This window comes from Apiospora hydei (genome assembly GCF_038363865.1).
Source record: "Apiospora hydei strain CBS 114990 chromosome Unknown utg000008l_segment0_segment0, whole genome shotgun sequence".
In the NCBI taxonomy this organism is placed as follows: Eukaryota; Fungi; Ascomycota; class Sordariomycetes; order Amphisphaeriales; family Apiosporaceae; genus Apiospora; species Apiospora hydei.
The window spans coordinates 1,422,955-1,437,663 of NW_027117367.1; the positions used below are offsets into that span (position 1 = coordinate 1,422,955).

General features: G+C 54.3%; 4 protein-coding genes across 4 annotated transcripts; 3 read left to right on the forward strand and 1 right to left on the reverse strand.

Annotated features, from left to right (window-relative positions):
* Window positions 1–195: 195 nt before the first annotated feature.
* Window positions 196–1,396, reverse strand: PG997_011030 (mitochondrial 37S ribosomal protein mS45; the record flags this gene model as incomplete). The annotated part of the gene is made up of 2 exons (XM_066815345.1): window positions 196–738; window positions 950–1,396. The coding sequence occupies 2 exons, from the start codon at window positions 1,394–1,396 to the stop codon at window positions 196–198; spliced, it is 990 nt and encodes a 329-aa protein (XP_066664635.1).
* Window positions 1,397–2,956: 1,560 nt separating this feature from the next.
* Window positions 2,957–5,642, forward strand: PG997_011031 (ssk1 response regulator receiver; the record flags this gene model as incomplete). The annotated part of the gene is made up of 3 exons (XM_066815346.1): window positions 2,957–4,703; window positions 4,841–5,373; window positions 5,442–5,642. The coding sequence occupies 3 exons, from the start codon at window positions 2,957–2,959 to the stop codon at window positions 5,640–5,642; spliced, it is 2,481 nt and encodes an 826-aa protein (XP_066664636.1).
* A 2,246-nt stretch (window positions 5,643–7,888) lies between these two features.
* PG997_011032 (uncharacterized protein) lies at window positions 7,889–8,963 on the forward strand (the record flags this gene model as incomplete). Its single annotated transcript, XM_066815347.1, has 4 exons — window positions 7,889–8,147; window positions 8,270–8,477; window positions 8,578–8,668; window positions 8,760–8,963. 4 exons carry the CDS (start codon window positions 7,889–7,891, stop codon window positions 8,961–8,963), a joined length of 762 nt encoding a protein of 253 aa, XP_066664637.1.
* An 825-nt stretch (window positions 8,964–9,788) lies between these two features.
* On the forward strand, window positions 9,789–12,709 carry PG997_011033 (uncharacterized protein; the record flags this gene model as incomplete). The annotated part of the gene is made up of 4 exons (XM_066815348.1): window positions 9,789–10,740; window positions 10,764–11,766; window positions 11,822–11,935; window positions 12,055–12,709. The coding sequence occupies 4 exons, from the start codon at window positions 9,789–9,791 to the stop codon at window positions 12,707–12,709; spliced, it is 2,724 nt and encodes a 907-aa protein (XP_066664638.1).
* Between the last annotated feature and the right edge of the window lie 2,000 nt (window positions 12,710–14,709).

The following is a 14,709-nucleotide window of genomic DNA, read 5'->3' on the forward strand; positions in this document are numbered from 1 at the left end:
ATGTGGCTAGACTTGGTATTTGTACAAAGCCAGGGTACATAGACCGTATGACCTCTCGGTTATAGACGTGAAGACATGTATCAACGTTATTCATGCCCCGCCCGCGTTTGGTATCTACACCCCAAAACTCCAATATACAGTTCGTACAGGCTTGCGCTATATGGTACAACAAATGGTGACTGACACCTGCTTTCTTCAAGGAACGCTGGTGGGGATCTTGACCAGACCCTTCTTCCGGTCGTAATGCGGCATACCGTACTTCCAGCCTACCACATTCGGGGCTCGGCCGTCTTTGCCAATCAACTCTGAATCGACCTCCTTGAATCGGAACTCGAAGCGTGGCGTGTTGACCTTCTTAGTAGCTTGCTCTTCAGCCATGGCCTTCTTCTGTTGCTTTTCAGCAGCCTTGCGCTCAGATTGTTCCGCAGCATTAATGAAACGAGCCCTGGCCTCATCGGGGGACATGCCCTTGAGCAAGTCCTTCTCCATCTGGATCAACTCGGGATGGGGCACTCGCTTATCCGCTGACAGCATCTTCGCATGGAAAGCCTTGGCAGCATCCTCTCGGGTGAACTGCCTCGACTCAGCCGTAGGCCAGAAGAGTTGCTTTTGAGTAGCGGTGTGGATATGAAGTTCGTTAATGGGCTCAAGGGGTTGGTTCTGCACTCCAGGTCTGAAGGACTTGGTGGGTAGCATACCCAAAACGGCCTTGGAGTAAGGAGTTGCTAGCTTTTTGCCCTGTTTCAGAGAAGTTCTGCGTTAGCAATGAGGCCAAAGAGGGCGTAGTGCGTGTTTAGCATTGATGAAGGCCATAAGTTGAGATCAGAGAGGCTCGCAACAAAGGTTGTAACCATGTATGTGTGTCTTCAAGACTAATCGAATTGGGTTTGTTGGATATCATCATGGTAGTGAGGCCGTGTAGGAAAGAATTGCAAAATGGGAGACGAACCTTTGATATCCAATCCTTTTCCACCTCCTTTAACCGTACCACAGCGGCGACTCTAGTCAAATCGACGCCGAGCTCAGCCGAGACGGCCTTGAGGGTTTCACCTCGCCTCATGACCTTCTCCCAAATCAACTCGCGCGCTTGTTCATCGAGTACACGTTCGCTTCGGAACTGAGGGTTCAAGGGAAAGGGCTTGTTGGGCCCAACGCCAAACGATTGAAGATAGTTGGGGCCACCTTCGGGTTTGGGCTGACGGTAGTTGGCCCCAATGGTTCTTGTCCACTGCAGAAAAGCGCGACGCAGATTGGTACTGCGCTCGCGGCTCGGGGTTGTAGAGAAGCCAGCTCTACAGCTGGGCAGACACTGCGATGTGCATGGCGATACAAAGCTGCTGCGCACCAGCGCCGAGGCCGACGAGGCGCTCGACTTGGTGGGAATCCTCGGCGGCATGACAGTGACTGAGTAGAAACCAGACCAACTGCCAACCGATCCGGGCCCAAGAGACAAAGAGGATTCTTCAGATTGGTCTTGCAAGGGAATGGCCGAGTTTTTGTATCAAAAAGCTCATTGGAGAGTGGCCAGCCGTGTTGGAAAATTGTTCTGGAAGGTCCACCTCGGATAAACGTTTTTGAGAAAATGTCTTTGGTGCTATGGATGTAGGTACATGTAGGTACTAGGTAGAACAGCGGCCCGCTGTGCCCGCTATGCGACGGCTGTTTCCTGGCCTAAGATCAAAGAGGTCGGTCGGTATCAATTGACAATTTCTATGGGCTTCATCAAACAGGACTTCTTGAGGGATGAACTAAAAGTGTAACAATCTCGTAGGGCTGTTCATCGGGGCCTTCTCCGGACTGCATCAATCCATGGATATACACAGTAATGCAGAGTCTTGTTTAAGAAATGTGCCCTGGCTCGTTGCGAACGCGGCTGCATAATTCCGAGCTGCGTCGAAGGCAAGTGAACTGGTGCATTCCTGTGATCGGAAGAGCTGTGAGAGATCGAGCTTTGATCCCCCTCCCCCGAGCTTGTCGAAAGGTGAGCCACTATGGAGGTGGACTTGGTGGGTTCGACTAAGGATTTGACAGCCAATATGCAGGGGTGCTAGCAGCAAGACCATCGGTTGCCGACTTTGCCTGACCAGGCCCAAGCAACAAGTTGCAGTCGACGCCTCCTTGCCTTGCTCTGGGGGTGAGCCCCTGCTGTTAACTCATCTCATGAGAAGACAGAAGTGACATGACATGATATGACTGGGCATGCGTGCGTGCCTATTCTTGGAAACGGAGAGAAAAAGGAAGGGCAGCAGCTATGAGTTGTCCTGTACGGAGTATATGGAAAAGTAAAGATACCGCGTCGGGCGGCCTTTTTGCAGGGTAGGAGTCGTGGCCGCGTGGGGCGGCATGGGAAGGAGGTCGAGGCTAGGAAACGCGCTGTGCGAAATATCGTACGTCCCATGTACGTCCCATGCAATGTTATTATTGTTATTCAACCATGGTGCCCAAGCAAAGCTCGCCAGCTGTCCAACGCGGCGGGCATATCTATACGCATCCTTGCAGCGAGCATGTGCGCCGGCGTTGGGCGAGCCAATGCAATTAAACAATTGGCTCTGCCGGGTGAGCATTAACCGGAGCAGACTGCCCTCGGGCTTCTTTTTGATCTTCATCGTAGCTCCCCTCGGGCAATATGTAATCTTAGGGAAGGATGTGAATGAATGTTGACTGTTTCCTCCGTTGGTATTGATTCCGACCACGACTGTAAATGACCGACAACAAGTCCAGGCTGAGCAAGACCCAGTGCATATGTATCATCTGATGTATTCGCGGTAGCAACTCACCTACCTACGACTCCAGACCTACGTACCTGTTCCCACTGCTCGTGTTGCATCGCACGCAATCGAGCTTCTTCGGCTTGTCCTTTTTTTTCTATTTTACTCAATCTGTTTTAATTTGCAACCACGGCCGTGGGATTTGGATATCCCATGTAGCATCACAGACATCGGATTAGATGTTACCAATGGTCGACCTCAAGGCGCGCATCAGAGCTAGGTTTTCGAGGAGAAATAGTACCGCCCCTTCAGTCGCATCGAGTAAAGGCAGCAGCGGCGACGGCCAAAGCTTGCGACACCAGAATTCGAGCCGCACACGCGATCTTCATTCGAGATACGAGGCCCTCTCCAACAATACCTCGGGCGACGCAAACGACCACAGCGACGATGAAGAGCACGGGGACCCTTACAAAGATCGAAAGCACCAGCGCAAAAACAAATCTCCTCGCTCGCCTCGCGCCTTCGGCTATGGAGATCGTGGCTCTTTGACCAGCCCCAAGCGCAGGCCATCTACGACTAGGTCGACCGAATCCACACATCACCCTGAAAAATTACGCGGCAGCGAAGTCGACCACCGAGGCCAGATAGAAGAAGAAAAAGAGGCTCAGGAGAAGGCTATTAGCGACGGGATGGTGGTGGCTCACGGCGGCGGCGGACCAAATACTACGGACAACGGAGGTGGCGGTGGTGAGACGCTAGCTAGTCCTAACTCTAATCACACCACTGAGTCGGGCATTGATCGGCAAGATTTTAGCAGTCCACCATCAACGGCGGCCGCCATTAACACTCCCAGCACCAGCACCAGCAACCATCTCCCCAGCATCAACGAACACCCCGCGTCGCCCACCCGTCGGGACAACATCGCAACTGCTGCAATCACTGCTTCCGAACTCCCGTCCAGCCCGTCCCGCCAAGCCTCTGCATCTCCTGCTCCTGCACCTGATCCTGACCTCGTGTCCCCTGCTCCTGCACCTGCGCCTGCGCCTGCACTTGCTTCGCCCACCCGTGCCGCTCCTCCACCTAGTCTCGCCATCCCCGTCGATGGGAACAACGCCGACCAAGACGTGCAACTTTCGCTGAGCCCTGATGTAGCGACACCGACGCTCGCTGCATACCTCAACCAGCTTTCGCCTCGATTACCCCTGACGCCCGGCGCTACTCGCCCCGGCATCAGCAGACAGCAAAGCATCGTCCCGACCCGGCAGACGACCCTCATCAAAGCGCTCCTGAACTCGGGACATGCGCAGGACGTATATAACGTCGAAGATCCGGACCAGTTGCTGCCCATAAGCGGAACCATGGTAACCAGGAAGATATGGGTCAAGCGGCCTGGCGCCTCGCCGACCTTGATCACAATCAACGAGGATGACTTGGTGGACGATGTGCGCGAACTAATCCTGCGGAAATATGCCAACTCTTTAGGCCGCAACTTCGACGCCCCCGACTTGACTCTTCGGGTCTGCCCGCGCGACCAGAACCAGCGTCTTCTACAACCCGACGAGCCCATGGGAAGGACACTTGATGCATACTTTCCGGGCGGCCAGACCGTTGACGATGCCCTCCTGATTGATATACCCGTCCGGCGCACGCCCAAGGCTTCGCCCAACCCCCGATTCTACGCTGACGATAGGCCCCACGAGTCGGGAAATGATTACTTCCCGCCCTACCCTCCACCTGCTCATTCCCATGGTTTAGCCACGGCACCGGCACCAGGCGGCGCTGCTATCAGCAACGGGACGCATACCCTCCACCTACCTCCATCCATGGCAATCCTAGGTAATGGACAGCTACCCCCTTTACCCTCCCCTGGTACCTCAAGGAGGCTCGGCGCGGCCCGCCCCAAGATACAGCGGCTGCACACGGCCTCTCCCATTTCCACAGCCACTACCAACGGCCATGTACAACACGCGTCGGCGCCGGGTACGGCCAACGTTGGTACGCATTACTCTTCCTCTAGGCCAGCCAGATCAAGGACTCACTCAGCTGCTTCTTCAGAACAATCTTCCAATCATCACCCGCATCCCCATCAGGCCCCGAGCGCACCACCCATGCCCACCCCGCCTATCCCTGAGCGCGTGGAAACCCCTCCTCCGCGGATATCCTCCCCACGCCCGTCAGCTCGCGCGAAGAAGATCAAGAAGAATGTGGACCATCCCTCGCTCCCCCGGGTATGCTGAACGGCGGGGTTCCACCCATCAACGTGTTGATTGTCGAAGATAACATTATTAACCTGAAGCTACTCGAGGCTTTTGTCAAGAGATTGAAGGTGCGGTGGCAGACGGCCATGAATGGTCGTGACGCCGTCACCAAGTGGAGGGATGGTGGTTTCCATTTGGTGCTCATGGATATTCAACTACCCGTCATGAACGGTCTCGAAGCTACACGCGAGATTAGACGACTGGAGAAGGTCAACTCGATCGGCGTCTTTTCTTCTTCGGCAAGCAGCGCTCCCGAGGAGGTGAAGGCGGACCCTGCCGAGGAGGATAAGCTTTCCAACACGGAAATGTTCAAGAGCCCGGTCATCATCGTCGCTCTGACGGCAAGTTCCTTGCAGAGTGACAGACACGAAGCCTTGGCTGCTGGCTGTAATGATTTCCTGACGAAGGTACGTTCTTTTTGGTCTCGCCCAACATTGTTCTGGCCACTGTTGCTTACCCACCCGACTTGTTATAGCCCGTCAACTTCGTGTGGCTGGAGAGAAAGGTCATGGAATGGGGTTGCATGCAAGCCCTTATCGATTTCGACGGATGGAGGAAGTGGAAAGACTTCTCCCAAAAGACGGAAGAGAGCGATGCGGCGAAGAAAGCTGCTGCCGCCAAAGCCAAGGCAGCCAAGAAGAATCGCCTTTCGATGACCACAGCGGCTGCTGCTTGATGACGAGATTCCACCTTATCATTAGGAAGCGCCAGTTAAAGGAAGTTATGGGCTCCAGTGCGAAGCAGATCTTTCGATTTACGATTGCCTCCGCATCTAAAGCCCTCTCCGGAACACCTTGTACATGCAAACCGCTGCTTTTCTTTTGTGTATAGGCGGGCGGGCGGCGAAATATAGTACACCCCGTATGCGTATGGCAGGGGTATAATAATAACCGAAAAAGCGAGGCACTGCTGTGACAGGGTGCTTGGGGGAGGGCGAGATATCTGACGTTATCGTGGGAAGACTGTATCATAACATAAGCGTTGGTTGTCTCTATATTGGGAGCGTTGGGCCCTGGAGGTATATGTTTAGCAGGGTAACAAACGCAAAGATCGAGGATGAAATGATACCACTTTTGAATTTATACAAAATAGATTAAGCAACCCTGAGTTCAGGCTCCGAAAGAAGGCCGCCAATCGTGTGTTTGACGATGTTCTGCAGACATATTGGTGCCTTCTCAAGTCAGCATCGTACACTCGGCTAAGGGTGATAGAAAGCTGGTGAACCGGCTGGATCCATATCAGTTATGGTCCTTACGATACCTTGACGTATGCCCGTCCCTTGTAGGTCTCTTGGGATATATTCTACGTTTCCTCGCTAATGCTTGGGCAGGCTTTGATGGCATCGTCGCTCATATTCCTGGCATTCGCCTCGTGCGGCGAAGTGCATTTCTACGAATGGCTTATGCAGCCACGTGATTCGAAAAGCAGCATGTCATCAGGTGTTATTGGTCTGCACCTACGTTACTTAGGTAGCCTGGACTGGACAGCCTGATTTGCCCCCTTCCTTCTCTACTTAGAATGGCATTACTCAGCTCAGACCGACTTCTATTTCCGTTGTTGGTCTGCGGGGGGCAGTGTGCTGTTTGACCCCCGAGTACGGTTTACGAATGCCATACACGGCTATACGATGATAAATGCCCTATTCGTTGCAGCCAGTTTCGCTCAGGAATCAGGTCATTTGGCGCCCGTGACCCCATGATCAAATCCTCCGGGTCTTGTACTCCCCAGGCTTTTGGTTTGATGTATTGGTGGCTCATGGGTGAATTACTTATTACATGAAGGGCGAACGCGTATGAATGTGGAAATTGCATGAATCCTTCGTCCTTGTCTTCTTACGTAGTGAGCGAGGGTGACCCCAAGTGGTTCCAGGCCTTGGCCTCTGCTGCTGACCCTGCCGAACTCGGATGTTTCCTATGCCAGGGACCAAATCAGGGCGCCATGCAGGAACGGTCAGATCGGCGACAGGGTACCTGAGCTTATGCTACGTCGCACTCAGACCGGATTGAGTCGAAAGCCCAATGGCACCGCGGATACGGAGCACATACACACCTCATATATTGTTAAGGTCCGACTGTGTCTTTTCAGCCTTACAGGACACCATGATAAGACAACCTATGAGGCTCGGAGAGCATAACCATGATCAAAGGCAGGATCAATAGGCTTTCCGCTCTCGAGGCCAGACGCATATTCGCGATACCTATCCAATACGGCCTAGGTCCTCTGTCATTGGTGAGTATCACGGCTTTCTCCCAGACTTGACAGCTTTTGCACACCTCAGATCGGAACCGCAGCACACAAAGTTCGAATGGGAGGTATTCTTCGGTATCGCTTGAGTAAGCCGCTCCTTCTTAGCTGACTCTACTTAGACCCCATCCCTCTAGACATTGCTGACGCCCCAAATGGGACGTTCTCTGACAGATACCCAGTTCGGTTGCAAATGAATGCAAGATCCTACGCCGAGGATACAGCAACTTGAAGGGGTACGGTGACACTTTCAAGTCCCTATGGCCTGAGTTTCCCAGATAGGCTTGAAAAGGAGAAGACGCATGGCTACTGCATCACAGCAGGATCGCCGGAATCTCCGAATACACTCATGGTATACATGTAACTGCCGCTTAGGGATACTCGATTCCTTGTGCTGCGCAGCTCGCGGCGACCTTTGAGGCTCAACCCACGTGTCTCATCCTTGATAATCTGCATGGGATTATGAGAGCAGAAGACAACAACATCTAAAAGTCTTCGGGATGGACTGTCGGCCTGGATTCCTAGTATATAAAGCGAGAGCCGTGGCCACGGATATCGACAACTTATCACTGCTCCTCAAGATATAAACTAGACTCAGTATTTGAACGCCCCTTGTATACATATATACATACATACATATACACATATCTATACCAATTCCAATTCCCATATCACACGATGGTTTCTATTCTCTTCACCTCGCTGTTCATATCCTTCACCAGCAGTGTACTTGCTTCTGCAGTCCTGCCCGCAGTGACAGGAGTCGAGGGAGTCATCCCTTCTGGCATGGTCACGCTTGGCCCCAGGCCCACTCCTCCCCCAGAGATTGCAGGCTCCTTCCGGGCTGCACTGGGACCGGGGCCCAAGTATGTGACCATCACCATTACTAACAAGAGGGACGACCCTATTTCGACCTCTCACGCCCGTGATCCCAACAGTATGTCCCACTCAAGCCCCCTGAGGCCTACCCCGAGATGGCCCATGAACGTCCCTCTCTCATGATCAGCTTGTAATGAGGAATATCCTTGTGGAATATCTACTAACTCGCATGTTGCATAGCCCCTAAGATGGTCTCCGGTAATGCCAACCCCGGTGTCATCCCTGCCGGCGGCAAGGCCGAGTTCGCCGTCCCGACGGGCTGGATCGGCAACGTTGCCATCACCCCGTCCCGTTACAAGCTCACCAACGACATCACGCTCATCGAGGCCAACTACGTGATCCCCGATGGCTACAGCTACGCCGTCGCTGACGTCGACGTTAGCTTTGTGTAAGTAGTATCCACCGGCTCTGATACCAGAGTGATAGTTACCTGCCCAACCAGCAGAATCGCGACACGATATGTACTGACCCCTGATACGATGATCTAGTAACGGCTTCTCGGTCGCCGCGGTTTGTTCATGTGATAATAAAGGGGTCACTGGCTGCAACAAGAACCTATGGAACCTGGGCAAGTGCGCCGTAAGTTGGCCCCCCCTTAACTCCTGACTCTAAATCCATCCTCTGGTTTTCCGAGTGTCTGACAATTTTGGCATGTGCGCCAAAAAAACAGAACAACAACGGACAAGGCGGCTGTGTCAACCCCCTTCGGTCCGACAAGTCCGCTACACAGGCCGCTCCCTTCTTCCGTCCATGCCAGCACGCGGCCTGGACCTACGTCGAAGACGGCGCGGCCGATGCCTGGGGCCTCTGCCAGAGCGGCCACATTGCCTGCTGTGTCGGGCCCAAGTGCGCCCCTAACCCCAAGCAGTCCTAGGTATCCAGAGGTTGGCTATCTTGAGTGGGAACTATTGGACCTGATGGTCGAGTTCCATCCAGTATGCCAAAAGGAGAAAAGGGAACGGGGGTCAAGGCCTAAGGGTCGGGATTTGGCCAATTCTTTTGATTCTTGCACAAACTTTATCACTCGCTTATAGTAGTATCCAAAAGGGGGAAGAAAGTTGGAAGTACGATTGCCACGCCTAGAAGATTGCACATATCTAACAACATTTTCCATGTATATATTGGCGGCAGCGAATATCTATCACAGTATCCATCTATCTCACCGGCTCTTGTTGATTTTGGCCTTTGGCTTTCGGCTCGGCTCGTCTTGATAAACAACTGCGTAGTCGATGCCAGACAAGCATGTAGGGCGATCTCGAATTTCTCCTCAAGCGGCGCATGTTTGTTTGGGGACTGGGTCAGATGCGATGTAGCATTACCCCAACTTTATCCAGGGCAAGCCCCGTATTGCTCCCAAGCGTCCCAATCAGAGTCAATGGTCCGTCTAATTGCAGGCATCGTGGACGATCCTCGATATAGCTGCTGGCTATATCGGGTAATGATCCCGGAAATTGGAGTTGATAAGAAACCATTTGCCCTCTGCCCCGCCTACAAATGTTGACCTGTCGGCACTTATACTACGACCTTCCGGATACAGCCTCAAACGGGCCAGGTAGGGAGGGCGGTATCTGAATAAACTTGGTTAAGAATGAGCAACTCTTTAAGATGTTGTCGCTCGCCTTGCAGTACCCAGCAGACGGTTCTTATGTCATAACATGGATGCTAGACGGGTATTAATGCATCAAATACAAATCTCAGCATGTTCGGCTTCGTTATCATACTGCTGAGCCTTTGTGCTTCCCTGGCCGTAGCCCAGAGTGACGACAACCTCGGGCTCAGAAATGGCTACCTCAGCTTGACCACCAAGAACTTCGAGCTCAAGCTCGTAAAGGACGCTGGGGTCCTGGTCTCGCTGAAGCCCGCCGGCGACTCGTTCGACTTCCTGCCCTTCGACTACCTGCGCTATCGCGCCCGAAACGGCCAGTACCACTGGGGCGACATCACGTACCGCTACCGGGAAGCTTCCACCGGAGGTAATGGCGGCGGTGGTCGCTGGATCGATGGCGACTCCGCCGCGGCGCGCAAGCCTGTGCAGGGGAAGACGAATGAGCCAGGAGACCTGGCCAGTTCCGTCCTGACGCCCACGTTGCCCGGCGGCAGCCCGATCAACGTGACAAGGCGGTGGACCGAGGTGTCAGGCGGGGACCTGGGCCTGCGCTTCACGGTCCGGAATCATGGTCGAGTCGCTATCGAGCTGGGCAGCCTGGGGTTCCCCACGGAGTTCAACAGCATCTTCACCGGCCGGCCCGCGGCCGAAATGGCGCGAGTCTGCTCGCTGTCGGACCCGTACATCGGGATGCACGCGGGCCATATCCGCGTCGCGCCGACCAAGGGGAACGGGCCCGCCCTCGTCGTCACCCCCTTGATGCTAAGCGGCGAAAACAGTAGCAGCTACACCGGCACGCCCATGGAGGCGTACCGCAACTTACGCGAGGACCACTACGACGAACAGACGGCGTACGGGAGCCAGACCTTCGAAGGGCTCTACGAGTGGCAGGTGCTCACGAAGGCGTGGGCCGAGAACGAGTGGTCCGGAGTTGAGCCGTGGAATAAACCTTCGTCGCGGGTCCTGCAGCCCGGAGACTCGCTTGAGTTCGGTCTGCGGTTCTCGGTGGCCAAGGGGGCGTGCGAGAGCTCGACTCTGTTATTCGGTCCACTGGGACCCCCGTCGCAGTCGGCATACCTGGATATATCGTTTCACAAGGGTCCACTGCCATGCTGTATTTGCAGAGCACGTCAGGTGTAGAATCAGTGACGGTGAATCCTTCGGGGGCATTGATAGCTACCAGGCAGTCTGAAGGGAAATACTCGGTGACCCCTGGCGGCTCAGCATGGGGCCGCGCCCGACTTGGAATCCAGTACGGCGATGGGAAACTGCAGACGGTGCACTACTTCATCACCAAGCCGGGGGCCTCGGCCGTCAGCGATCTCGGGTGCTTCTCCACGACGGAACAGTGGTTCAACGACACGACCGACCCGTTCGGCCGCGCCCCATCCGTCATGACGTACGACTATGAGGCGAAAGCCATCGTAACACAGGACCCGCGAGCGTGGGTCGCCGGGCTCAGTGACGAGGGCGGGGCGGGCTCGTTTCTCGCCGCAGCCATGAAGCAGGCGGTGCAACCGAGCACCGAGGAGGTGGCCAAGCTCGAGAGTTTCGTAGACGGTGTGTTGTGGAAGACGATCCAGACTGCCGACTTCTCCGTGCGCAAGAGTATCTTCTACTACGAACCCTCAAAGATCCCAGGCTATCAGTACAATCCGTCGTTTGACTGGTCGGTCTGGTGGTCCTGGAACAAGCAGGCGTCGTACGCGATAGACAGGGCGTACGACTATGTCCATGTCGCCGCGACGTACTGGGCCCTATATCGTGTCGCGCGGGCATATTCCGCTTTGACGCGGAGTCACACGTGGGACTTCTACCTGAACCAGGCGTACCAGACAATTGTGCGGAGCATGAAGTCGGACGTTGGCTACAACCGCGTCGGTCTGATGGGGGAGACCGTCTTCGGGGAGATCCTGGCCGACTTAAAGCGAGAAGGGCAGGCGTCCAAGGTAAGCTCGCTAGAGCAGAGCATGCGCACTCGCGCTACGCAGTGGGACTCGAAAGAGGTACCATTCGGCAGTGAGATGGCGTGGGACTCGACTGGCCAGGAAGGCGTTTATTATTGGACCAGGTAAGTTCACTTGCCAATGCGTGGCCGAGACGCCACTAACAAGTTGACTGCTTAGCTACTTCGGCTTCAAGAATACAGCACTCAAGACTGTCAACAGCGTCCTCGGGTTCATGCCCGCGGTGCCGCACTGGGGCTGGAATGGCAATGCCAGACGATACTGGGACAATATGTACTACTCACCTTCTTCTCCTTGTCCCATAGCCCCATCCCACCCTCTTTTTAACTTCTTACGTCCCTATAAATCATAATAAGTATTATTGCTGACAGCGAGTCACCCACCTTGACCAGCTATGGGGGGAAGCTCCAGAGGATCGAGCGGCAGATCCACCACTACGGCTCTGGGCTCAACTCGCTGGTTCTGCTCTCGGCGTTCCGCCGCGACCCGTCAGACGCCTACCTGCTTCGTGTAGGGTACGGCGGCGTGAGCGGTCCGCTGAGCAGCATCAACGCCGACGGTTTCGCGGCCGCGTCGTTCCATTCTTGGCCTGATACGCTGAAGTGGGACGGATATAGTGGCGATTACGGACCTAACTTCGTCGGCCTTGCGCTTGGATCGGGGACCTACGTGGCTGATATGGGCGACGGCGGCGACGGGCTCGGACTCGTGGCGTTTGGCGGGAGCCTGAAGGTCGAATCAGGGGGCAGGGTCACTGTTATCACGGGTGACCCGGTAAGGAAAAGAGTCTTCATCGGGCCCCTTGGCGTGTTGTTGAATGTTGATGCTGGGATTATCAGCGAGTTCAGCTATGACGCTGGTGGCAGCATTTCTGTCACGCTGTCGCAGTTGAACGGAGTTCCGAACGCCGATGCTGCCGTTCTTTGGGTCGAAACGCCGTCGAGTTCTGTTAACTACACTGTAACGACTTCAGGACTGCAGAAGACTAGGGGAGGTTGGAAGGTGCCTTTGTCGACCGATGCAATTGTCGAACTAAGCTCCGTTTAGTCCATTCATAGAGAGGCTGACGTATCTCCCTTAATATATGAGCATTATAAACATAAACTGTTGGTACCTCTGTTGTGCGTCGATGTCCTATATGCAAGTGGTCATAACCAGGCAGTATCATGGCAGTCTCATTTCAAGTCACGTAGCGGGGAAGATAACCGATCAACTGGGACTCAGGGGCTATCGTGATATAAACCCTGCATATCCCAGATGACATGAGACTGCTGCGTCTGGTTCTATGAGTGTAGATAAAAGACAAGATAGACCACGCCGGCCTACTTTTCGAAAGCCCTGGCTAAGGTGAGACCTATCGCCCGGATCCTACTCAGCTCCATCGAGGACCTCGTTCTTGATGTAACAAGAAGTGGAAACTGGCGGGTGCCGTATGAGGAAGGCATTCTGGCACATGTAGAGTAGTCGCCACAACATTGTCCCGTTCGTTAGCAAGAGGCTTGAAGGGTTTTGAGCCACATGGCTGGACACCTGGGTACGCAGATGCAGAAGGCTAGGTTCCATTTTCTGACGGAGCTATTGGCCCCTCGTCTCGCTCCTGGACCAGTGAGGTTTTCCCGTTCGCTCGGGCCTTTGGAAACCCAAACAGTCTCGACCGTAGTCTGATGACTGGTGTGTGGTTGGCGCAATCTGTAGGTTAGCTTCCACCGTAGTCGTCGATACGTGCGACTCGAAACAGAGGACGAGCCGTCCCGGGCAGTAGCCAGCTTACTGGGACGGCAAGTAGTTCGAGGCCAAGACCAACAAGCCAGTTTAGGCGAACTTGCTTGCCTGCCGCATAGTCGGGACGCCGATGGGGCTGAATAGGTTTCTCAGCCAGGCGAAACGGCCGTTGCCTGTGATTCGGACGAGACCGGTACATTGCTTCTTCCTCATTGTGACGGCGTTCGGCGGATTGAGCGAAGCCAGCCTCAAAGCCCATGCTTCTTGACCTACATATGACATATGTAGGTGTTACCGATGGCAGTTGGATGCTGATAGTGACGATCCCCTGTGGGTGAACTGATAAGCATCGGGCCCCAGCCGATTCGCTCATTGGTCAGGTCCAAGATAGCCGGATATTTGATGTCTTTGTTGGGGTTAGCGGCAGGCGCATACAATGAATGCATTGATGTATCAGGTATTGGTTTCAATGGAGGCGATAAGGATTCGGGAATTGAACCCACCCACGCGCGTGTGAGGTATGCACTGTAGCTCTAATCCTAAGTTAGGTGCTTGCAGCAGCTGAAATATGTGTCGCGTGTGTTTCCAGTTTCTATTACGCGCGTGACTTCTTCATCGAGCTGAGACTGTGGTTGAGGGTGGTCTGGAGCAAAGAAAGGTTGAAAGGTCCCAGTAGGCCGGGACGACTGCTCAAAGTGGAGAGCGCCCGCTGTATCAGTTGCAGCCAGTGAGGGCAACCCGCAATCTCCCTCCTTCTCGCTAAAGCTCCAGCTATCTGGTCTGGAGTTAGGCGGATCGAGGCGAATGAGACGATGTCGGAGGAATTAGGGAGCGCAAGACCACCAACAACCGCCTGTTTACCTGGCTACTATATCGGCACGACATAGAAAAAGACCTGGACTGTGACTCAGATACCTGAAGGAAAAAACTCAAACTACCCCTCGTATGACTTTGTCTTGACGCGTTGGTAACGATTTGGTAACTTGCGGACAATGCCCAGAGACTACTACAAATATAAAGTGGAAAAGCCCTACGACAGCCCAACCCCACAACCCACCATACTCTGGGATATGCCAAGACTGCAGTCATGTTAGTCGCTGCACGTCAAGATGTGTATAGCGACCAGGCGACGGAGACGATATGGTGGCACAACATCAATAATGTCTTCAGCCGTCTCTGCCATTGCCTCTTCTGGAATCCGAGGAGTGCATCATGCTGACTAGAAACGCCCGAAGAAGAAAAACAGCCAGCTCAGAAGCCCTCTTGTCGACTGGCCACCCTCACTAATAGAGGGATCGTCTCAGCCTCCCGGAGACTAGCCCGGA